Source organism: Dromiciops gliroides, chromosome 1 (genome assembly GCF_019393635.1).
Source record: "Dromiciops gliroides isolate mDroGli1 chromosome 1, mDroGli1.pri, whole genome shotgun sequence".
Taxonomy (NCBI): Eukaryota; Metazoa; Chordata; class Mammalia; order Microbiotheria; family Microbiotheriidae; genus Dromiciops; species Dromiciops gliroides.
In genome coordinates this window covers 758,369,636-758,394,615 of record NC_057861.1, presented here as the reverse complement: position 1 = coordinate 758,394,615, position 24,980 = coordinate 758,369,636, and the positions used below count along the sequence as shown (strand labels likewise).

General features: G+C 47.8%; 1 protein-coding gene across 5 annotated transcripts in view; it reads right to left on the bottom strand.

The window, feature by feature from the left end:
- The window catches only part of HECW1 (HECT, C2 and WW domain containing E3 ubiquitin protein ligase 1), a 283,331-nt gene extending 260,674 nt beyond the window's left edge, over nucleotides 1-22,657 (bottom strand). For 4 of the 5 annotated variants that reach the window (XM_043963531.1, XM_043963566.1, XM_043963538.1 and 1 more), the window contains exon 1: nucleotides 22,551-22,623. In XM_043963531.1, the coding sequence (XP_043819466.1) occupies nucleotides 22,551-22,580 (30 nt within the window). In that variant the 5' untranslated portion in view covers nucleotides 22,581-22,623. Of the gene's footprint in view, nucleotides 1-22,550 lie in introns of all 5 variants that reach the window. The other variant, XM_043963546.1, reaches the window with a different exon arrangement.
- Between the last annotated feature and the right edge of the window lie 2,323 nt (nucleotides 22,658-24,980).

The window sequence follows — 24,980 nt, the reverse complement described above, 5'->3', positions numbered from 1 at the left end:
CAACTATAAGATAAGGAGTTGAAAGAGATAATCTCTATGATCTTAAGTCAAGGCAGAAATTGAATAAGGCAGCAGGTGAATTTCCCCAAGTTCACAGCTCGTCCAAATAACTTTTCCAATGAAATATTCCTTTTCTCACAGTGATCGGCTCTGTGTAGCTATATCTTGATGTTAAAATAAGCCCCTAGAGCTGCCATTTCCATCTGAATTCCATTTGAATCAATACAGAACCATGAGCCATCTACTATGGGTCAGGTCCTGTGCTAGGCCCTAAAGATACAGAGGCAAGAGTCAGAAAGCTTGGCCTGCGAAAAACTGAGATTCCACAAGGTTACAACACATACACAGAGAAGGAATCCATCTTTATTAATGCCCACTTTAGGCCAGGCCCTGGGTTCCAGTGGATCATAGATTTTGAACCTTAGGGAAGGGCTTAGAAGTCATCTAGTGCATGAGATATTTTTTATAGAGGAGGAAAGTCCAGTTAAATGATTTTCTGGATATCACACAGGCCAAGGTGGGGCGTGAGTCTAGGTTTTCTGACTCCATTCCATTTATTTTCCCTGATAACATTTTAGGAAGACAAAGACAAAATGTAAAACAATCTCTGCCCTCAAGTGAGAGGACATAACATTTAAGTAGATAAGTGTATACAAGATAGTCTGAGGGAAGGAGAGAAAGGTTTCCTTGAGGACGTAATCTGAGGTATGGCATCTGAGGAATTTCCACAGGGAAACCAATGCCTAGGAGCATCAATAGAAGGAAGGAATTTTCCTTTCAGAAATTCTCCAGGGAGTAGCTGGGTGACACAGTAGATAAAGCACAGGCCCTGGATTCAGGAGGACCTGAGTTCAAATCCAGCCACAGACACTTGACACTAGCTCTGTGACCCTGGGCAAGTCACTTAACCCTCATTGCCCTGAAAAAGATTTCTCCAAACTGATAATATCTCTGATCAAGTTTAAAAGAGAGAGACAGCAGAAAAAGTCTTTGATAAAATTCAGTCATTTGTGATGAAAACATTTAAAAGAGTAGAGATTTTTCCTTAAAACAGGGAAAAATATCTCTCTTAAGTCAAGAACCAGCAAAATATGCAATTGATAAGGTTTAGAAGGATTCCAACTAAATTTGTGCACAAAGCAAGGATGCTCATGCTCACCACTTTTCTTTGATATCTCATGAGAAATTCCTGCAACTACATTAATATAGAAAAAGGCTATCAGAGTGAATAATGTTAGAAGAAGCTGAGGTCATTATCTGCAGATGACATGATGGTGCATTTAGAAAATACAAATGCCTCAAGCAAAAACCTGTTGGAGACAATAAATGAGCATAATAAAGTGGCAGGGTGTGAGATTATGCCACAAAAATCATCTGCATCCTTATTTACTAGCAACAAAGAGCAAGAAAATAGAGTGAAAAAAGAAATGCAAATCACAGAAATAAAAAACCCATCAGATACGAGGCACCATACTGTTCCATGTGAAGGAGGCCATCTATACCCAGAGGGCCTGACAGCATCCTCTCCTCTGACAGTTACATAGTACAAATAACAAACTCACAAGTTCAGTCTATGAAATGAGTATGATGCCCAGATAAAGGCCAAAGACCTGTTTATAGACAAGGTGGTCATGACAGAATTTACATGGAAAAGTAAATAGACAAGAATACTAAGGGACACACTGAAGGGAAACCTTAATGATGGGGGGGTCTTGCACTCCCCAGCTGCACAACCTCTCCAAGCCTTTGTCATCCAAGTGATCTGGGATGGGGCAATAAAACAGGGAAATCAATAAAGGGAAGGGAACCAATACTCTGGCCGTCTGTATCCATGGGAGCAAGATTAGGGCTCAACAAACTCATAAAAGAAAACTGGAGGAAGAAGTCATTATTTTAAAATTGCACATAGAAATTTCGATTGTCCATTTAGAGGGAAGGGGATTTGGCCAGTTATTTTGCATCATATACCCCAGGGAATTCTGGTAAGATAAGATTTCAGCATAAAAACATAAATTCTAGAAAAGATGGAAGAAAATGGGATGAAATATTTATTTTATTTGTAAAGGGAACTTTTTTAACGTAACAAAAGAAATCATTGGAGAAAAGACATGCTTGAGTACATTATTAAAAAAACAAAAATTTAGAAGAAAAAATATGTTGGGAAAATATTTGAAGTAAATACAACAGATTAAAAACATGATATTTAAAATAGATGAAGAAATCACTCTCATTTCTGAATAGATCCCTCTCTCTGTACTACACAAAGTTATACATTGTAAGAAAATTAAAGAGAGGAAAAAAAGCTATCTAACAAAACTAATGAAGATGTCAACCATAGGCTGATATGCCGTGCAATTCTTTGTTTCTTTCTTTCTTTCTTTTTGCAGGGCAATGAGGGTTAAGTGACTTGCCCAGGGTCACACAGCTAGTAAGTGTCAAGTGTCTGAGGCCAGATTTGAAATCAGGTCTTTCTGAATCCAGGGCCAGGCCAGTGCTTTATCTGCTGCACCACCTAGCTGCCCCAATCAGATGGTTTTCAGAAGAGGAAGCACCACCCATTAATACATTGGAAAGGATATTCAAGCTCGCTAATAATGCAAGAGGTACAAATTGAAAGGGTTTTGAGGTCCCTTCTCATACCCATCAAATGGGCAAAAATAATTTAAAATAAATCACTGAATAAATAAATCACTGAATGTCATTGCTCGTGGGATTATGGAGAAATGGGAGCACTCATTCATTACTGGTGTAAACATAAACTTGTAGAATATTTTTGGAGAACATTTTTTCAGCATGCAATACAAGTTATAACAATCATCATGGTTTGACCCAAAATTTCATGGTCGGTCCTAAGATCATTATCAAAGAGGAAAGACACAGACAGACAGAAGACAGAGATAGAGGCAGAGATAGAAATAGAAAGCAGAGAGATATTTCAAATTTTTCATAGCAGCATTATATGTAATTGTAAAAAACCCTGAAAACAACCTAAATGTCCAACAATCAGGTAATGGTTAAATAAACTATGGCATGTTGATATGATGGAAGAGCAGAACGCCATTAAGACCAACAATTAGGGGGAATACAGAGCAATCTGGAAAGGCCTGTATGCAATAATGCAAAGCCAACAAAGCCTGATGAGTAGAAGGGGGGCATCCTGTAGGGAGGAGTCAGTAAGAATGAGGACGTGGAGAGAGGGATTGTAATAGCATCATGACATTTTATGGGCTTAAATTATTTATCTAAATGCAAATAGTTATTCAGCAAGTTAAGCTGTTTGTGCTGCTGCCCAGCGTTGAGGCTGTGGGCTTTGCCTGCTCTCTGATACTCAGCTAACAAACGTTAGTGATGAACCAAGTGGGGGACAGCGCTCAGGCAGAGCAGCTGCTCCAGAGGCCTGTCTCAGGACTCCTCAGAGGCCCAGAACGAAGCCCCCAAGAAGATGCTCTCCCAGGCCTGGACAGTGGAGCCCCGGAACTTTCAGCATCAACAGGTGCTGAAAAAGACTTGGAGATGCTCATGTACAGTATTGTGTTCATTGGGCCCCAATCCCCAGCCCCTCCCCGATCTCTTTTGGGAGGAGCTTTGCTGACCTAAAACAGGGGCTTGGAAAAAGCCGGCCATGGACAAGGCCAAAGGACGACGTGCCCAGATGCCCGTCCCTGGAGGCCTCGGAAGCATCTCCTCTCCCGGCGGCTGTCCTCCCTTGGGTCCTCACCCTCCACTTCACACCTGTGTCCTGCCATCTGAATCAGAAGGGGCAGCCCTGCAGTGACTTCCAGAGCTCAGAAGAGGCCAAGAGAAGCCCCTGCCCTTCCTTCATGGAGGGTCAAGCACAGCTGCCCCCATCTCTCCGCTGGGGAGCCCTGGCCTTACCCGAGGCTCTTCAAAGAGTCCTCCTGCATCCACCTGTGTAGCAGGATGACGTGACTGCTCCCAGCCCCAAAGGAGGAGCAGGGGCTCTCTGCTTCCTTCGACCCCCATCTTCCCTCTGGTGCGGAGGCTGACACACCTTCTGACTGTTAGAAGACTGGGTTCTGTGGGGTTGGCTTGGATTTTCCCCAGGGTTTTGTTTTGTTTTAGGAGTGGGAGAGTTTGGGTTGATGTAGTTGGGAAGGAAGAAAGAAAAGGAACAAGCATTTGATGAGCCCTACTATGTCCCAGATATGGTTAGCTAGGGGGCACCAAAGTCCACAGAGTGCTGGGTCTGGAGTCAGGAAAACATCTTCCTGAGTTCCAATCTGGCCTCAGATGCTTACTAGCTGTGTTACCCTGGGCAAGTCATTTCACCCTCTTGGCTTCAGGTCTTCATCTGTAAAATGAGCTGGATTTCTGTGGTCACAAAGAGTTGGGACAACAACTGAAATCATGGTGCAACAGTGCCAAGATGTGCCAGCCACTGTGCTGAGCTCTACAAATATCATCTCATTGATCCTCAGAACCACCCTTGGAGGCTGGTGCTATGATGACCCCCATTTGTCAGATGATGGCACTGAGGCAGCCGGAGGAGAAGAGATTTGTGCCAGCTAGACTGCCCACCAGACTGAAGGTCCACAGAGCCGCTGTGCTGACCTTGCTGTTGGATGCCGGTGAAACCTGGACAGTCGGCCAGCGTCATGCCAGGAAACAGAATCGCTTCCATTTGAATTGTCTTTGGAAGATTCTGAAGATCACCTGGCGGAATGAGGGACCCCACACTGAGGTCTTTTCTTGAGCTGAACTGCCAAGCATTCAGATTCTGATGTAGAGAACCCAAATCCAATGGGCTGGCCACGTTGGCCAAATGCCAACTGTATGTTTGCCTAAAAAACTATTTTACAGAGAATTCACACAAGGCAGGTGCTTACACAGAGGTCAGAAGAAGTGATACAAGGACAGTCCCAAGGTCTCTCTGAAGAACTTTGGAATACATTAGCAGACACTGGCACAGGAATACCCAGCATGGCATGCCCACACCAAAGAAAGCACTGTGCTTTATGAACAAAGCAGAATTTCTGTAACTCAAAAGAAACATGAGATACCCAAATTTAGAGCCATCTCCCCTCCAAATGTTCATGTGGACTATTTGTGCCCAACCTGTGGTAGAACCTTTTGAGTTCATATTGGTCTGATCGGCCACAGTTGGACACACTGTACCTTGACCCCAACATAGTGATGCCATTTTGATCCTCTTCCAGAAAGATAACTAACTAATCAGGTCACACAGCTAATAATTGTCTGATGCTAGATTTGAACTCAGTTCTTCTTGATTCCAAGCCCAGCACCCTGTGCACTGTGGCACACCCTAGAGGCCTTTAAGGGGAAAGAGGGTATATGTGTGTTTTTCAAGTTTCAAAGGCCAACTTTCTGTGCAAATAGTAGCTAACATGGCATAACAAGCAAAAAAGGGACAAGGGAATTGGATGAGGAATCAGCTGACACAGGAATAGCCTCAGCTCTGCAACAAACTTGTGTGCTGACATCAAGCCACTAGATCTTTCTGGCCTCATTTTCTTCATCTGTGAAATGGCCGTGTTGAACGACATAATCTCAGGTCCCCACAAGACCCAAAGTTTCAGGATCTTACTTGTCTTCTGCATTGTATGCAGGGCGACACTTCTCAGCAGAATAATGGGTTTAGGATTCAGGAATTTATAATGGAACATATTTTTCTCCCAATGATTTCATTGGTTCAGGATGAACCAATGTCCTGGATGAAGACATGTCCTCTATTAATGCAGCTCACCTGCTCCACAAGCTAGAGCCTCGAGGGTTACCCAGCACACGGAGAGCTTAGAGGACTTATCCAGGGTCACATAGTCATTATGTATCAGAATCAGGATTTGAACCCACATCCTCCTGATTCCGAAGCCAGCTCTCTAAGCACCGCGCTGCCTCTCATGCTAACATTTAGGTGTTGATAACCAAGAGGACAGTGTCTTTTGAAAACATTATTTGGAAACACTGAAACTGTCAAGTTTTGGAGTCACAAAATTATTTTCCCATTTTAGTGATATGCAAACTGATATGATAACATTACAGACAAGACTAAACTCAACTTCTTATTGGACTGGACCTGGAGCTGAGCTAGACAGGCCACAGAAACGCACAGAGCTCAAGTCAAAGGGGAACTTTCTACCTGGGTTCCATGCGCCCATGAGCCTGCACATATCCCACGGGCATGAATATGTGTCAAGTGCTCAGAAAGGAAGCTTTAACCAAGGAGAAGGACCCAGGCTTCCTGACAGATGAAGGCCTCCTGAGGGTGGGCTTCAAGGCAAGTCTAGAAGAAATTTCATGCAACTAAGAGGTGAGGAGGGAGGTTATTTAAGGCATGGGGACAGTCAGGTCAAAGGCATGGAGACTGGAAGAGGAACTATTCTCTTCCAGGAGCTGCAAACAGGTTAGTTCCTGGTGGAGAGTGAGGTGTAAGAAGTCTGGGACCAGGTTACAAAGAGCTTTCAGTGCTCACAAGAGGACTTTACGTCCAATCCTGGCATTAAGAGGGAGCCACTGGCACACACTGAGGAGGGCTAGCAGGGCAATAGGCCCAGGCTTCCAGAACATCGTTTGACAGTCTTGTGGAGGCTGGATTGGATGGGGGCAGACGTGAGCCAGAGGGACTGGTTAAAGGCTCTGTAGTAGCTCAGGGGAGGCAAGGCTGTCCTGGCCTCGGGTGGTGTCCATATGAGGAGACTCTGTGAAGGTAGCAGTGACAAGACTGAAAAATAGACCAGGTATGTGGGGTGAGAATGAGGAACTGAAGGTGACACCAAGATTGGGGGGATGGCAATGCCCTTGACAGTAATAGCAGGGAGGGCTGGGAAGGCGAGGTCATGAGTCTTGTTCTGGACATGTTAAATTTAGGATGTCCACAGCACAGCAAGTTGGAGATGTCCAAGAGGCTGTTGGAGATGCACGACTAGAGATCGAGAGGGAACCAGAGGTGGATACACAGAACCCGTAGAAATGTCCTAGATCACCAAGTGAGTGAAAGAGAGCAGAGGAGAAGGGCCCGTGGCAGAACCTCAGAGGACACCCATGGTCAGTGGGCATGGCATGGATAAAGAATCAGCAAAGGGGTCGGAGGAGGGGGTGGGGAGCCAGGAGGAAAGCATGTCCAGGAGGACAGAGTGGCCAGAAGGGATGGATGGTGTGGAGAGGTCCAGGAGAGTGAGGGCTGAGGAAGGGACAAATCGGACAATCCAACATGATGGCAAGAGCTGAGGAGGAGAGGAACCGTAAGCCAGGCACTGAACTCACTGAGAAAGGGGGAGGCTCCAGCATCTATAGAAAACAGTGAGAAGGGTCTGGATTGGGCACCACATTTGGACAGCCCCAACCTCACAGCAGAGATTCTGCTTGGCTAAAGAGGTTGGGGGATCATCTTGAAGTGTCACAGAGTCAAGGCGGAGTCCAACCCTCTCTTTGTGAGCAAACAAGCCAGAGGTTATGAGAGAAGGTGTAGACAGTCCTGGAAAGGGTGGTGAGAAAAGCAGTGCTGTAAGGAGTTAGGAAAGATTCAGTGAGACCGAAGGGGGAAAGAATGAGAAAGACAGAGATTTAAGATGAAAGAAAGCTTGTGGGCAGCAAGGTGGTGCAGTGTATAAAGCACTGGTCCTGGATTCAGGAGATCCTGAGTTCAAAGCTGACCTCAGACATTTGATACTCACTAGCTGGGCGACCCTGGGCAAGTCACTTAACCCTCATTGCCTAGCTAATTAAAAAAAAAAAAAAGGCTTGTTTATTATGGAGCAGGTATTCCATCGGGCACAGTAGAAGGGACAGCCATGTTTGGGGGAGGGGAAGGTTGCAGCAGAAGGATGTGATGAATCAGGGAGAAGCAATGGACTGGGACCTAGAAGCCGCTGGTTAAGGCACTGCTCACACCTGTGTGATATTGGGCAAGTCATTCAGCATCTCAGGGTCTTAGTTTTCCTCACCTGCAAAGTGCAGGTGTGACTGGGTGATCTCTAAGCTGCAGAATAATGTCAACAACAACATTATAAAGAAATCTACTTGAAAAGACCTCCGAACTCTCAGCAACCCAGCGATTATCCATGTGCCCAGAAGACTGAGAATGAAGCAGCCGCACACCTCCTGCCAGAGGAGTGATTGACTCAGAATGCTAAGGGAGGTCTACATTTTTGGACATAGTGTGGGATTATGTTTTCCAGGATCAGGCATATTTGTTACAAGGCATACACTAGACCAAAAGGCATGTCCCAATAAATAAGTGGTCAAAGGATACGAATAGTTCTCCAAACAACAACAACAACAACAAAAACCCAACTGAAATCTATTAGCAACCAAATGAAAGAATGCACCAAATTGAAATGCAAATCAAAACAACTCTGAGGTTTCACCTGACAACGTGTAAATTGGCAAAGATGACAAGAGATGGGAATTTTGGAGGGTCAGTGGGAAGATAGGTGCACCAGTGCATTGTTCGTGGGGTTGGGAATCAGTACAACCTTTGGGGAAAGTAATCTGGAATTATGCAAATAAAGTGACAAAAATATCTAACCTTTTGACCCAGATATCCCACTATGGGGCATATATATCAAAGAGGTCATTGATAAGAGGAAAGGCTTCATATGCACCAAAATAGTTAAAGCAGCATTTTTTTTCGTGGCAGCAAAGACTTGGAAACAAAACAGATGCCCATTGACTGGGGACTAAACAAATTACGGTACAGGAATGTAATGGAATATTACTTTGCAGTAAGAAATGAAAAACATGAAGCATACAAAGAATCATAGAGAGATTACATGATCTGATGTAGTAAAGTAAAGAGTGCCAAGAAAACAATCTATGCAGTGATGTCAATGGAAAGAAAAATGAAAAGTGAATGTTGCAAAATGACAAGAGAATGGATGGCTCCAAAGAAGCTCTGGGAGAACACAGTCTCACCCCTCTGCAGAGATTGGGGGGAGGGGGCAGCACAAAGGGGATACATTTTATAGAGCTTTCGACTTTTAAAACATATTGATCAGTCTTTTTGATTTGTCTCTTCTTCCTCTTTTTCCCTTTAATTTAATCATAATATTTGTTATTTGAGATGGTTTCCCAGGAGTGGAAAGGGGAGAGATATTGTGAGAAATTTTGGTGATGTAGAAAACAAAATACTTTTTTTAAAAGAAGAAAAACAAGGGGCAGCTAGGTGTCACAGTGGATAGAGCACCAGCCCTGGAGTCAGGAAGACCTGAGTTCAAATCCAGACTCAGACACTTAACACTTACTAGCTGTGTGACCCTGGGCAAGTCACTTAACCCCAATTGCCTCACTAAAAAACAAAAACAAAAAAAAGAAGAAAAACATTTGTTATAGTGGTTTAGGTTTTTTATTGTTCAGTTGAGGGCAGTGGAAGAGGGAGATATTAGATACTCATAAAATTAATCAAATTATTTATTTAAGATTTTAATTGACCAATAGCAATTTAATATTTTAATCATTGATGAATCTATTTAATTATTTAATATTTTGATTATTGATGCAAATTAATTAGTTTAATTATTCAATATTTTAATTGACTAATTAATTGATTTATTTAATATTTCAATTAATTGACTAATTAGTTTAAAGAAAAAAGGTCTTCGGATTAGAGCTGAGCATTAGGGAAGTTAATCTGGCAGTGGTGTGTTGGATGGTTTAGAGTAAAAATGGTGAAATTGGTGAGCCTGGTCAGTATTACATTACAGTAATTAAAGAGGGCAGGAATTAGGGCTGGAAGAAGGGAAAGGAAATGAGGGAGGGTTTATCCTGAAGAAAGGCTCATTCTACTCCCTGCATTTAGGACTTCTCCTAGGTCTGAAAAGAAGGAACCACAAACCCTGATCCCATATACTCTGTCACTGGTCCTGGAAGGATTCTGTCAATGTGTTCCTCTTAGTGCCATTTCCCATTCCCATCCTGCAATGTTCAGGACCCACTTGTCCTTCCCTGACCAATTCCCCTTTACCTACTGCTTCTCTCATTAGAATTTAGGTTCCTTGAAGACAGTGACTCCCCTTGCTTTTATCTTTGTGTCACCAGTGTTTAACACAGTGCTTGACACATAGGAAATGTTTAATAAATTAATGTTAAATACATTAAATAAAAATGTTTGATGCATTTTCATCCATCCATCCATCCATCCATGAATCCATCCATTTATTCATTCAACCAGCCAAAAGGCAGACGTAAGGGCAGATTTTGGTTTCAGATTAGTAACCACTTCCTAATAATAACAGCTAATCAAAACTGGAATACGCTCTCTCCAGAAGTGAGGAGTTTTTTCTCATCCCAAGAAGTCTTCCAGCAAAGGCTGGATGGTGCCTTCTTAGGGATGTTGGGAAGGGGATGCATGTTCCTTCTTGTTGGCCCAATGGACTTCCCAGGAGAAGCCATGAGCCGCAGTGGGCGAAGTGCTGGATTTGACTCCCACCTCCAACATCCATGAGGCTCTTTGAGCCTCAATCGCTATGTCTTTCAAGTGGGGATTAAAAATCATGGCAATGTCCGTGTCATGGGATTGCTGTGGAACTCCACTGAGGCTGTGTTTAAAGTGCTCTGCACATTTTCAGGTGCTCTACTGTTTGCTGTTGCTCTTGTTCCCACTTGGAAGTTCTCTTTTCCAATGAGATGAAGTGGGGGGTCAGAGAGAGATATTGCAGAATCAGTCTCGACTAGCCTTCGTGAGCACTACAGTGTAGGGGGAGGGATAGAGACAGGAGCCTGGGATGATTCAAAGCTTCCCAGATTAGGCAACTAGGAGAAAGAAGCGCCATTAACAGAACGTAGAAAGTCAGGATTAGGCACCCATTTGGGAAGGAAAATGATAAGATCGGAGCGGAGAATCCAATGTGTTAGAATCATGTGATTCATGGGTGTTAAGTAATCATAGGCAAGAGGAAAAAAGAAAGAGAGAAAGGAGCAGCAGAGGGGGAGAAAATATTCTGAGCTCATGTCCCCATTCTTCACCTTAGAAACACACACACACTAAGTCATGAAAGATTGGTACATCAGTTTCCCCACAATAATCCTGTACTCAAAATAGAAGAAAAACACTGCATTAATGGAACACATTTACATGTTAAAGTAAAAAAGAATCATGACTAACAACACTGAGGGAAAAAATAGACCCTTTTATGGATGATAAATATGGCGATGGTGTCCCTTTAATCTTTTTTCAGTTGGCCAATGGGCTATCAGGATGGAAAGGGGCCAATCACACCTTTGATTTCCTTAAGAGTTGAGGCTGATGAGTCTGAGTAAGAACACACAAGGTGGAGCTCCATTCCTTCTTTCCCCTGAATCTCATTATCTTGTGGGACTAAAGCGGTCCCTCCACAATGTCTCTACCATGAATCCTTGAAACAATACAACTATCCAACAGTTCCCCTTGAGATGGACCCACTTCTGAGGACCAACACATGGCCAAGAAACTCCAGACACGAATGTGAGTTATAATATATTCTCTGTTACACACGGGACATCTGTGCCACACAAATAGATAAAGGATGTGTGAAATGGAAAATCTGCTTTGTTAAAGGCATCCAAGGGACCCCAAGCAAAGGATCCATCATCACACTCATCATTCTGGGCACGAGCACGATGTTTCTTTGCTGAGGTCCCCTTCCCCATGTACCAACCAGAGAGATTCCACTCACACAACCGAACGAAATATGTTACAATCCAATCAAAGTCTAAAGTTGCCACCGTGGCTCATCAGAGTAAGAGACACTTATCTCCAGCTCTCTAGTATCCAGTTTTCAGAGGCAAGATCAAGAAAAAATGGGGGGAGCTCTCCAGTCCTTCACTCACCCCTGAAGTTAAGATCTAGCTGTGTGTGGAGACTGTGTCTAATTCATTCATTCAACAGCTATTTATTGGACAATTGAGTTGGCAGGACCCCAGAGTTCAGCTAGATCAATTCACTCCTTTTGCAATTGAGAAAACTGAGACCCAGATGTCTGGGGACTCCTACAAGGTCACCAGATGGCAAGTGGCAGAGCCAAGATTTGAACCCAGGTCGTCTGACTCCAAGTCCAGCACACTTTCCTTTGCATTGTGTGATTGCTGCTGCCTTAATTAAACACAAACTATATGTGAGGCACTGTGTTAGGTGCTGGGGGAAAAAAGAACAAAATTTTAAAAGCCATCCCTGCCCTCAAGATGCTTACAGTCTATTAGGAGATACAGCATCTATCCAAATAAGTGGATAAAAGACAGTTTGATGCAAGAGAGAGTCAACACCTAGGAAATCAGTAACTGCTTGCCTTTGGAGACCGAGTAAGGGCTGAGCCGTGGAAGAAGATAAGGATCCTAGAGAGAGGGGGGAGAAGGGTAGTATTTCAGGTGTGGGGCACAACCTGCACAAAAGTAGTGATGAGAGAGGATATGTCAGATTTAGGGAATAGTGATGAGGCCAGAGTAGGGGGAATAGGAAATGGGTGTGGAAAGTGGGTAGAGATGCTTCAACTGTGTGAATGAAGAATTCACATCTTCTCTCACAAACAAAAGAGTATTCTTGAGGAAAAGGAGGACCTTGGTGGCAGCTGGGTGGACGGTGGGTTGGAGAAGGGGCGACAAAGCAGAATCTCTCGTGTCCTCCAAGGCTTAGCTCAGTGACAACCTTCTACATGAAATCTGTCCTAATTCCCTCTCACCTACTTGCCCCCTAAGCTGTCTTGTCATCTATGTGGTGTTTGCAGATGAATACATCATCTCCGTTGATTAGACTATAAACTCCATGAGGGCAGAGGCTATGGCCCCATTGCCTTGTTATACCCAGCACCAAGCTCACTGTCTGGCACATGCCTGATGCCTAGTAAGTCCTTGCTGATTTCCCCCTTACTCATCCCACTGGATCCTGGCACCTGTCCCCTGGAACTCCAATTTATGATACAAGATATGGCCACGTCTCTTGCTTCAAAGCAGGCCTCCGGGGCATGTCTGCACCATTTCCAAACCACACCAGCCCATGGGTACTTCTCCTCCCCTTTCAGCATCCCTGTAGGTGCTGTGTCCTTCTCCCTTTAGGTTATAAATGTCTTGAGAGCAGGGACAATCTTATCTGCATTTGTATTTGCAGCAATCAATTAGCTCATTACCAAGCACAAAAGTAATTAATAAGTGCCCATTGGGAAGTAAAGAAGACCTGAACTAGGGAATGGGATGTATGAATGGAGAGGGGACAGATTTAATAAATATGGTCCAGGCAGAACTGACAGAATTTGGCAATTAAGTGGCTATGGGGGCAGGAAGGGGGACAGTCACACACCTATGGAATCATGAGCTATGTTTCTGATTGGCTTGGAAAGCTGGGATGCTCTTGCTGCCACACGAGACCTTCTTAAGCCCACACAGACATGGATTAGATCAGGGCAACAAATCCCCAGTCCTCAGCATCTGAACGACCACTTAGAAACTCCCAGTGGAATTGAGAGTGGGTTTCTGATTCATTGGAAAACTCTTTATGGCCACATCTAGCAATGCGCCATTGAGAAGCAAGCATGATGAACAAAGAATCTCAGAATTAGAAGAGGCTTCAGCAGCATCTGCTCTAAACTGGCCCTGACAAATCCCTGTTTCTAGAGCACACCTACCACATGGCCCTCCAGCCTTTACTTGGAGACCTTCAGCAATGGGGAACTCACTACCTGTCAAAGCAACCCTTACCCTTTGGGACAGAGTTCACTGTTAGGAAGTTTTTCCTGTCCACCTTGAATCTGCTTCAGGAGGTAGGTGGGGAGCTCCCTCCTCCTGGATGACGCTGGACAAAGTCTAGATTGCTACTTGTTGAGGATTCTGAAGAAGAGATTCCCATTCAGGAATAGGCTTGACAAGCTGGCCTCGAAGGGCTCTGCAGTGCCATGACTGTGAAATGGGTCCTTTGCCCTGAATAAGACTCGTCTGTGCTCCTTCGTCTGGCTTCCTGTGCATCCATCACTAGCTAATCTTTGAAGAAGTCTTTCCTTGAAGCCCGCCTAACCTTCTCCCAGCTCAGTGCCAAAGAACATTCATTGCCCCCTGGCCCTTACAGCCTCTGTCTTTACTCATGAGGTTTCCCAGCCTCAGTGGCCAGGAATGCCTTTTCTCCCTTTAGCCTGTGGAATTCCTGCTCATCCCCCAAACCCCCAATCCAATTCCACCCACTCTGGACAGGTTTCCTTTAGCCCCTCCCTAGCCTTCATTCATTCAGAAAAACCATTCCTGGACTTTCCTTAGGGACTTCCTTTAGCATCTTGCTTGTGCTTCCCTGTTCAATAACACACACAAACTCAACAAAGGTTCATTAGTACCTCCTCTGTGCTCCTTGGTGGGGATCAAAAGACAAAAGCTAATAAGGAGGAGAGAGTCAAGGAGAGAAGGAACAGAGTTTGTAATCTTCTCCCTCCAAGTCACCCACTCTTTGCAACTTCCCGATTGCTCTTACAAGTACCCCCATCCTCCCAGCCCCCCAGGCCTTTGACCTAGGTATGTATAATCCTCAATGCCTACTTCTCACACCCCCCCCCAATATGGGCCAAATCCTTTTGATTCACCTTTGCAGTATCTCTCCAATACAAGCCTTCTCTCCTCTGACCCTGTCCCCAGCCTGGTGTAGACCCTCATCCTCTCATGCCTCGATTATAGCAATGGCTACTGGGGCAGGGGGAGTCTGCCTCAAGTCTCCTTCCCCTCCAGTCCATCCTTCTTACTGAATAACCAAAGGGGTCTGAAGCATAGGTCTGACCATGTCTTTCCCTCCCTACCTCCCTCCCCCTCCTCTCTCTCTCTCTCTCTCTCTCTCTCTCTCTCTCTCTCTCTCTCTCTCTCTCTCTCTCTCTCTCACACACACACACACACACACACACACATACACACACACACACCAATAAACTCCAATAAGTCCTCACCTCCAAGATCAAGTATAAAATCCTTTGCTTAGCTTCCCAAGGTTTCCAGCCTCTGATCCCTTTCTGCCCCCTTATACTCCAGCCCATGGCACTGGGCTCTTTCACGTTCCTGATCCAAAAGCCTCCCTCTGGGCTCCCAGCATCTCCTTGGGCTGCCCCCTCCCTTGTCTCTGCCTCAGGCTTCTCCAACTTCCTTCAGTGTCACCTCAAACACTCCCTTCTGCATGAGCTTCGCAGGCTCCCTCCAGGCCAGTGCTTCCTTTCTAAGATCAGCCCCAGCTTCCCCTGCAAGGATGTGTTTCCACATCACCACCAGAGTGGGAGCTCCTGGGGGGCCTTTCCTTGTACCCCCAGCACTTAGCACAACACCTGGCCCACTGTATAGTGTTACCCATAAAGGGCGTGTTGGCTTTGGCATGGGCGGTATTTGTGCTCAGATGAGGTCATGGAGGGGGGACTGTCCAGAGACCAACCACCAACATCCTTAAGGCACTGTGAGCACCATGTACATTACTCACTCCGTCAGTGCGTGTTCATTTGACAGAAGCGCTTTCTTCATATACGGAGAAGGAGAAAGAGAAGAAAGAAGAGGAAGAGGAGGATGGGGAGAAGGAGGAGGAGAAAGAAGAGGAAGACGGCGATAATGATAATGTTGTTATCCCAATTTCAAAAAGGCAAAGGGTCTTTTCTAGGGTCCCACAGCTTCTAATAGTCTGGGCCTTTATTCAGTCTGACTTTTCTGAAGAGAAAAAAAGGAAAAAAGAGGACCCCAACAGTTCACTGTTTAATCCCATTTTGTATGACAGTTATCGGTAATGAAAATACAAATCCCTACAGGAAGCTAGCACCAAGACGTAGAGAAAGATGAGCTAAGAACCAGAAAAACCTGGGTTCAAATCCTGCCACTGTCCCCTCCTGACTGGGTGACATCAGGCAAATCCAGTAACCTCTCTTGTGCCCTGGTTAACTCCATAAGTCCCTAAGTTGCAGGAGTTAAAGATCTTTATTAGTTGAGGGTGTTTCCTCAATGGGAAAGCTTCAGTGGCAGCAGGGGTTGCCTATAGACTGTTTGATCTGATCTCTGACACCCCCCAGCCTGGTCTCAGCCTACCTTCCCAGCCGTAGTGCACATTGCTTGCCCTCAATAAGCAAATGAATAAATGAATGAATGGATGGATGGATGGTTAAATAAACAAGCATTAATTAAACACCTACTATGTGCCAGGCATTTTACAAATATGACTTCATTTGACTCTCACAGCAATCCTGGGAGGTAAGTGCTGTTATAATCCCCATTTCACACCTGAGGAAACCAAGGCAGACAGAAGTTACATGACTTGTTTAGGGTCACACAGCCTGTATTTGACTCCAGGATCTGCCTTCTATCTGCTGCTCTACCCATGCCTGGCATATACCCCCTCCTCCCTTCTACCTCAGAGTCTGTTGCTTCCTTTAGGGCTGGTTAAAGCAGCATCTCCTCTCTAAGTCCTTTCTTGGCTGCCCATCCCCCACTAAGGCCTTTACTCCCCCTGACTCTGTTTTGTCATATTTTGCAGATGTTTATATGTGCTCCCGTTGTGCCTTCCCCTCCCCCTCCCCCGGAATGTGAGCCTCCCACCTTCATTGTGGTTCTCCCATTTCCAAGCACAGAGTAGGTGCTTAGGAAGATGTCTATTCATTGACTGGGAGCCCCCCTCACTAAGGAAGCTGGGATCCAAACAGCTTTCTTCATGTTTGCCAGGGTCCCTCTCCTGTGAAACCATGTGCTACATTAGGAAGGGACCTTATCCCCTCCAGACTGTGGACTGACCCCGATCCTGGAACCCAGATTGTGTGCACAGCTCAGATACTTCATCCAGGTAGAGCGGAATCTCTGTGAGGGCAGGGACAGTTGGCTGTTTGTCTTGGAATCTCCAAAGACCCGGCAGTAGCTGGTATGGAGTATTAGATTACTGTGAGGCCCTGTTATTGTCGTCTGTCCTTCGTTCCAGTTCTCAAAGAGGCCCCTGACATCTCGAGGGTGTCCAGAATGGACAGAAGAGACTTATCACTCCATCGCCTCGAAGTCCTGACTGCTCAGCTTTCTGGGTTTTCCCTCCTTTGTGATGAGGATGGCAGATTGTTGCTAGTCTCCTGTCCTTTCTAATGGGCTTAATTAGACCAAGTATAAGCCCTTGGGCCCTGGCACTTACAAAGATGTATTTTAAGAGTGAGACCAGACATGTTCTATATGACAATCCATTAGTAATATTCTGATAAAGGGACCAGCAAGAGAAAAACTCCTGCCTGAACTGCAAAGGAAATTGTCTGGGAGTGACCACAGACAGCAGACTCCCAGAAGTGATTGGACACTTCAAGGAAATAGGAGATGCTCCCTATCCCTCTCCCCTTCCCCTTCAGACCAGCTTCCCATCATCTATGAGGTAATTCCTAAGTGACAGGTCATGAATTTCCATTATAGACATTATAGCTAAATGTTATTCTTTTTCAATATGCAATTATGTATAAATATTTTTACTAATAGCTCACATTTCTACAGCATTTTAAGTTTATCAAAGCACTTTCCTCAGAATAACCCTCCGAGGTGTGAAATGCACTGATGATTATCACCTCATTTTAGAGAGCAGATGAGTGGGGTGCAGAGACATGAAGTGATGTTTCCATGGACACTTAACTAGTTAAGTTCCAGATGATGCTCCAGCCAAGCCTCCCCTGGCTCTAAGGTCCTGCTGCATGACCATCAACCTCTCTGCCCCATCACCTTTTTACTCCCCCGCCAATAAATTACAGGCAATGAATTCCCCAAATGTCCAATCCCACAGAGTAACTCAGTCCACATCTAATTCCCAGGAATGTTGAGAGACAAGCGCAGCTGTGGTCAATTCAATCCAACACATATTTCTGAAGCACTTACTAAGCACTGGGCACTTAGTAGTGTGTGCATGCGGATGTGTGTGTGTGTGTGTGTGGGGGGGGGGGCTGGGAGGTACCAAGGCAGTAATGAAACAGTACTTAACCCTAAGGGGCTAGCATGATTGGACTGAAAGGATACAACCAACCAATCAACTTATTAAGCACCAACTATGGGCCAGGCACTGTGCTAAGCCTGGAAATACAAAAAAGAGACAAAAGATAGTCTCTTCCCTTAAATCAAAGATAAATCAAGAAGCACTGACTGCAAGAGGGACCAAGGAATGTTCCCCAGAGATAGAAGGCACCTGAGATTAGCCTGAAGGAGGCCAGTCTAAGAAGTGGAAATGAGGTGGGAGGGCCTTCTGAGCTGCTGGGCAAAAGCAAGGGAGTTGGAGGTGTAGAGCTGAGGCCAGAGAACAAGGGGAGATCCAGTTTGGCAAAACGAGAAAAAGGAAATGGTTGCCACATATTTGAAGGGCTCTTAGGTGGAACAGGAACTAGACTTGGCCTGCTTGCCCCCCTAAGGCAGAACTAGAAATGATGAGGGGAAGTTGGAAAGAAATAGATTGAGGCTTATTGAGAGAAAAACTTCCTATGTGTTTGGCATAATGGGAAACACAGGAGATCCAAATATAAGCCAGAAAGCCAGTCCCTGCCTCAAGGAGCTTATATTTTAATGGGGGAAGCAACATTAATGGGGAGCTGGTAGAGGGGGTAAGAAATGGTCAGAGTCATAGATCCTTGAAGTATCGAGAGTTTGTGGCCAAAGTTCTTCCTCAGATGCCTCCCTGTAGTATGAAGGAGGACCTTGAGGCCTTGAAGGTCACCCTAGCCAAGCACTGGCTCTTAAAGCTTCTACTGAGTGGGAGAGATGTCATGGATGCGCCAGGTAGCAGATGGTCACCCAAGAAAACCTCTGGGATAAGTCACGAATGGCTCACAAACCGAAGTTTGGCTGCCAATTCAAGTTTCTTTGGGCAAAAGTAATCATCAAAGTCTATTGAGATGTGGATAAGACAGTTGATGGATATGCCTCAATGATGAAATTGTGGGTCTTTTAAAGAATTCTATTGTGCCCCTAAGCCCCTCACACATTCTGATCAAGTGCACACTGTAAGGCAGAATGTCTGAAGTGATCACTGGCCTCTTAGATGAATCCTTAGATCAATTTCCCTCTTTCCAAAGCCATATCTATGAAGGCAAAACCAAGCAAAAGACATCTCTCAGGTGACTGTGGGCAGCCCGGTGTAGTAAACAAAACCATTCAAAATGAGCAGTGGGCAGGGGTTGGGGGTGGGAGGGTGGGGGTGAAGCTGAAATTGTCTGAGTTGCCTGTCTACACTATCCAAAAATATTGGCCTTTTGAGACCAGGTGGAGCCAACAATTTTCAGAATCCTTCTTGCCCCACCATGGAAAAATATTAAAGTGGTCAGTCACAATCTTCTCCACCGTCTTCGTGTTTCTACCATCTCTACAGACAAATGACAGCAGGGGGTCATGCCAGCTTGAGAGATGTTTACCATATCTATCTTATAAAGGCTAGGCTTGTTGGCAAGGCTACTTCCCCTCTTTTTAGGTGTGGCGTCAACATTTTCAGCTGAGTTGTTAGAAAGGACTCACTGGGGGCGGCTAGGTGGCGCAGTGGATACAGCACCGGCCCTAGAGTAAGGAGGACCTGAGTTCAAATCTGGCCTCAGACACTTAACACTTACTAGCTATGTGACCCTGGGCAAGTCACTTAACCCCCATTGCCCTGAGCAAAAAAATGAAAAAAGAAAGAAAGGACTCACTGGAATTTTTACACCCTAGAACCACGAGAAGTGCACCAATGTGTAGCCATTCCCATCACACCTGCCAGGGGCCGCGGTGTTTTCCTCATAGCCTTCCCCAGGGTGTGCAGCTCAAAAGCACCATCTCTGGCCCTCGATTTCCAGAGTAAGGAAAGAAAACAGAGCAGACTTCATTCTACAAGAGGATTCACTGGCTCCCCTTTCCAGCCAGCAGACAGACTGAATTAAACAGTGCTCCAAAGTCCTCTTTCCTCCCTGAACTTCTCCTTTAAAAGCTTCCACCTCATGGGATTGTTGGGATGAAAGCGCTTTGGCAACTGTTGTGTGAACTAGAAGACAGAAGCCTGGATTCGGAGGGAGAGCAGCAGGCCTTGGACTGTATCCTGGCCACTTACTTTGGAGCCAGAGGTTCTGGCGATGGGACTATATATGGAGGTGTCTGAGCCCAACCTCTTCTTCGTACAGGCCCAAAGCAGAGGAATGACGGGCCCCGCATCGTACAGGTGGTGAGGAGCTCTCTCCACGACATCACACGGCCACCCCCATGCCTGGCTTGGTGGCCTTAGATAAGTCACCTCTGTCCTCCAGACCTATTGATTGAGGGGAGTGCTGTCCCCATTCCCTTCTAGCTCTAGACCTATGGTCCTCTGATATAACTGGCATTTCCAAAGGGTTTGAAGGTTCTTAATTACTTGATGTGCATTATCTCAGTGGAGGCAGCTATCACAGATCTCATTTCCTCCATTTTACAGAGACTCAGCATGAGTGATTTATCCATGCAAATGTGAGTTAATACAAGCAGATCCCTGGGCTTTGTTTTGCATGGAGTTTGGGGCTTTCTTGTCCCCAAGACTGGAAAGGCCATGGGCCAGATCCCAAGAAAGAGTAACAGGTCCAAGCATGCCCAGGTGGAGTGGACCACCAAGCCCCTAAGTATCTGGTTCACTTAGAGCCTCACTGGGTTTCTCCCTGCTTTGCTGTATGCCCCCTTCTATTTCGTGGGTTTTTCTCTTATTTAGTCATGAGTACAGAAGATGTGTATTATATGGGGGCTGGGAGATGCCTGGAGTGGAGTCTGCAAGTTTCCTCTTAAATCCTGGGGTAGAACAGGGAAACAGGAGAGCATTACCCCACATGCCTGTCCTCCATGTCCCAACTGCAGCAGCTCAGACTCAGTGCAGTCTCTCTAGGTGTTAACGGCTGTGGCTGTTCCAACCTGGACCTGTGAGATCCCCACCCCACCCCCTCCAGTTCATCCCCTTGAAAGCTACAAACACCAAATGCCGAGTATGGCAGTAGTGGGAAGAGGAGAGCTGCTTTGTCTACGCACCAGACTGGGATTCCAGGATCAGCCTGACTCTGGTTTTATTAAGTGAAGCCCTGCCAAGTCCCAAGTGGTTGCGGGATGCTCCCCTTTCCAGCTACGCTGTATCCCTGAGGGGCAGCAACCAGAATCCCAGACTGCACCAGGGAAGGCACGGGAGTCCTTCTAGCTCCCTACAAGGCAGGCAGGCAAGGAGGCAGGCACACACACATACGAGCGCGCGCACACGCAAACACACATATACACACACACACAAGCAGGCAGAGAAACAATAATCCCTTCTTAGTGGAAAATCCAAATTTTCCAAATGAATCCCCAGGCTAGAACGAATCCCATAATAGCTCCAATCCAAGCAGCCTCCCAGGGCAGAGCAGACCACCTGCTATGCCTGTGACGTCCTGGACCCCAGCAGTTCCCAAGTTCCCCTGCCCCCCCCCCGCATTTGCTGACGGGTTCCAGGAAAAAGGGGGTCATATTAAAGTTGGACACCAGCACGCAGGGCACTCTCAGCAGGGCTCCTTAGCACAGAATCCTTTTTCCCCGAGGCAGAGAAACGTGGCTGCGGCTCTGCTTGCAACGAGCTTTCTCCAGGCTTTAGCTAATGAGGAAAGCCCCCTTAAGAGAGAGAGCTGGGGGACCCTGGGAGCAGGTTCGCTGCACGGAACCTCCCAGCGCCCAGGGGACCACGCAAACCCTGCTCATACTGCAGCCTGGGCTAGGCACAGTTGGCCCCACGCTTGCTTACAAGGAAACGCAAAGCCAGCGACAGTGACCTGGCAGCGCAAACAAAGGTGGGGGGGGTTTCTCTGAACAAACCCCCACCCCCAAGCAGGGACTTAGTGGAGAACTCAGATTATCTCCAAGAATAGGCATTGTCTTAGTTGATCCTTTAGTCCGGGAATGATGGGGAAGGGCAGCAGGCAGTCCGAGCCAGCATCTCAGGCCAACCAGGCAGCTCACCCGTCCTGCCAGTGATGCCCACTACTGATGGCATGCAGATTCGATCCCAGCCCAAGCCCCACTAGGGGAAATGCGGGAGATAGACAGAGGCAACTGAAGGAGCAGCAGTACCCACGGTGGGGGGGGGGGGAGTGGGGGGAGGAAGGAGAAGTGCTGGTCCGCTGCACTTGGCCTAGGTTCCCCCCCATCCCCGGTCCCGCTGTCAGTCAGCCCCGGAGGCAACAACGGGGCGGGGGAGGTGCGGACTAGAGCCCTCGGAAACGAATGATGAGGCAGAATTTGCAAAGCCCAGCCCAACCCTGGGAATGCGGGAGCAGCCAGGGCGCTCTGGCTCGGGTCCCGCTTCCGTGGCCGTCCGGAGGGACGGACCCTGGGGGCCAAGCCTCCAAGCTCGGCTGGGCTTGGGGAGCTCGGAGCGGGCGGGGGCGCTGGGGGCACCTGCCCGGAGGGCGCCTCCTTTGTCTGCCGCCCGAGGAGGAGCGCAGGAGCGCTGCAGACAGCCAGTGCAGCGCAGCGCGGCGCAGAGCAGTCCCCCCGGGACCGGAGCGCCGCCCGGACCCACTGACTGCCGGGCTCGCCGAGGTGGCAGCCGGGCCCCTGTGTCGGGGCTGGCCGCTCTCACCCCTCCCGGGAGTCCGAGGCGCGGGGTGCCTGGGGCGGGGGCGGGGGCGGGGACGGGGGCGGCGCTGTCCTTTCCTTACCTGGAGAAGCCTGGCCTGGCCACAAAGCATGCTCCCGCCCTAGAGCGCACAGCGGGCCTCCGGGGGCCCCTGCGTGGAGGCGGCGGCCACCGCCGCCACGGCCACGGTCACTGCGATCCCTCTGCCTCGGCGCCCGCTCTCTCTGGGCGGCGGCCACCGCCACGCAGGAGTGAGTGTGAGTGTGTGTGTGCCCGTATAGGAGCGCGCGGGCGTGTGTGTGAGTGTGTGTGCGCGCGGGTGAGTGTGAGCAGGCTAGTGTGCGCGCCCGTGTGGCAAGCAAGGGGGCCGCCGTCCCCGATGCGATGCGCTGGCTCTGAGCCCCTGCCGGGATGGAGCTGCCACTGGGGCTGCCGCGGAGCCCTCACCCTTCCTCAGCTCGCCTCCTGGGCTCCGTTCCGCTCGGCTCTGCCCTCCTTCTCCTCCTCCTCCTCCTCCTCCTCCTCCTCCCCCTTCTGTTCGCCCCTCCCTGCTTCTGCCTCTCTACGGCCACCCGGCTCGGGCTCCGGCTCCGGGTCCGGGACAGCTGGAACCAACCAGCAGTCAGGCCGCGCGCCCTGATTGGCGCAGCTCCGCCTCCGCCCCGCCCCCGCCCCCTCCCGGACCCTGCCACCCCCAGTTGCTATCTGCGCCCATCCCGCGCCCAGCTTGCGCTAGCCAACCCGGGCACCACAGCCCACCCCCGGGTGCTGCGGGCCCAGAGATGTACCCAGGGGTGCTCGGGCACACGCACATCCCTCCCTCCCTCCCTCCCTCCCTCCATCCATCCATCCATCCCCACCCACAGAATGCACAGGGTGCCCAGTCCCAGGCTATGTCTCATCCGCCTTCATGCTTCTAGGCACCTGGCCCCCAAGGCTAGACAAACAGCCGCCTTCACTCCCAGACAAAAGACTGTGCCCAGGGAAGATGGCTGGGTCTTAGCCTGGGCAGGGGCCAAGCGACCTCCCCTGGGGCTGCCAAAAGATTCCCCCAGAGCCTTCGACACCTGCAGCCTTTGCCTCCTAGTTGGGGGGGGGGGGCTTGGCAAATGTAACATACAGAGCATCCTAGACTTTCAGAGCTTCAGGGGACCTTAGAGACTATCCAGGGTGCCCACTTCGGAGGAAACAGGCCCAGCAGGGGGCCAAAATAATTGGGCCAAAATGATGCCCCCGAGGTGATGGTAGGAAAGATAGCCAGCATTTACTGAACACTTGACACTATTGGAAGTGAACAACAGACTTGGGGCTTGAGTGCAGCAAGTATTATCACCATTAGTTTACAGACGGGAAAACTGAGTCCCAGAAAGGGAAACGGACTTACCCACCTTCACATCACTAGAAAACATCAGAGGGGACATTGGGGGCGGCAGCCTGAGGCACTTGGGAGACGGGATTTGGGGCAAGTGTCCTCAGCTCTCTGGACTTCAGCTTCCTCCTCTGTAAGAGAAGGGACTCCAAAGTCCCTTTCCAGATGAACATCTAGGCTGCTGGGAAACCTGGTTTCTCATGACCAGAATGCTAAAACCCTTCTCAGCTACCCATAGTGTCTGATCTCTTGTCTTTGTGATTCCAGTGCTAGGCACAGAACTTCATGCCTGATCAATGTCGAGGTAATGACAGGGTTTCCAAGCACTGAAGTATCTTTCAGCTCTTTTCCAGCCCTGGGGCTCTATGGCTCTACATTCAAGACCACAGAGAAGAGCGTCCCCTTCCAGCCTGTCTAGGGGTATCGTCCCCATCCAAGCACTAGGGGCCTTCTTTTCTTCACACACCAAATATCTCCACTGACAGCACAGAATGGAGCTGGCCCCATGACACTCCTTCTGCCCCCTTGAGGAGGAGCAATGCCAACACAGAACCAAACAAGTCAACTTCCTGACCCCCTCCGCCCTAAAAGGGATGCTCTGGTCCAGCAGCTAGCCTATGATCCTTGTCCTTTCCTCGGAACTCCTGACCCTGTTAGCCAATATCTCACCCAGGCTAAGAGAAATGTCCCAAAGTGAGGGTCTAGGAGTGTGCAGAACAGAGGAGAAAACCCAGGCTTAGCAACCAGGATACCCAAAGTCAAGTCTTGTCTCAGGCTCCCAAGCCACGCTGGCCCTGATCTCCTCCCCTCTGAAGTGGAAATGACAATACTGGCAGTGCCTTACCCAAAAGCTTGTTGTGAGGCTGAGAGCAAATGATGGATGGAGAGCACTTTGCACAGTGCAAAGCACACCTGGGAAAGGTCACTAGCTGTCATCATCTTCATCATTCAAAGATTGATTGGCCATCAGTTAAACAGCAATCTCCTGTCTGAACAAGGCTTTGACCTCATATCTCCCAATTCCAAAGCCAGAACACTTTGCTCTATACTTTGCATGAGTGGCTTCAGTGTGGGTGGAGGCCAGAGGCCCATGCCTCTTTATAGAGACCCTAGGTTGGGTGTAGGATGCACAAGAGGGTCCTA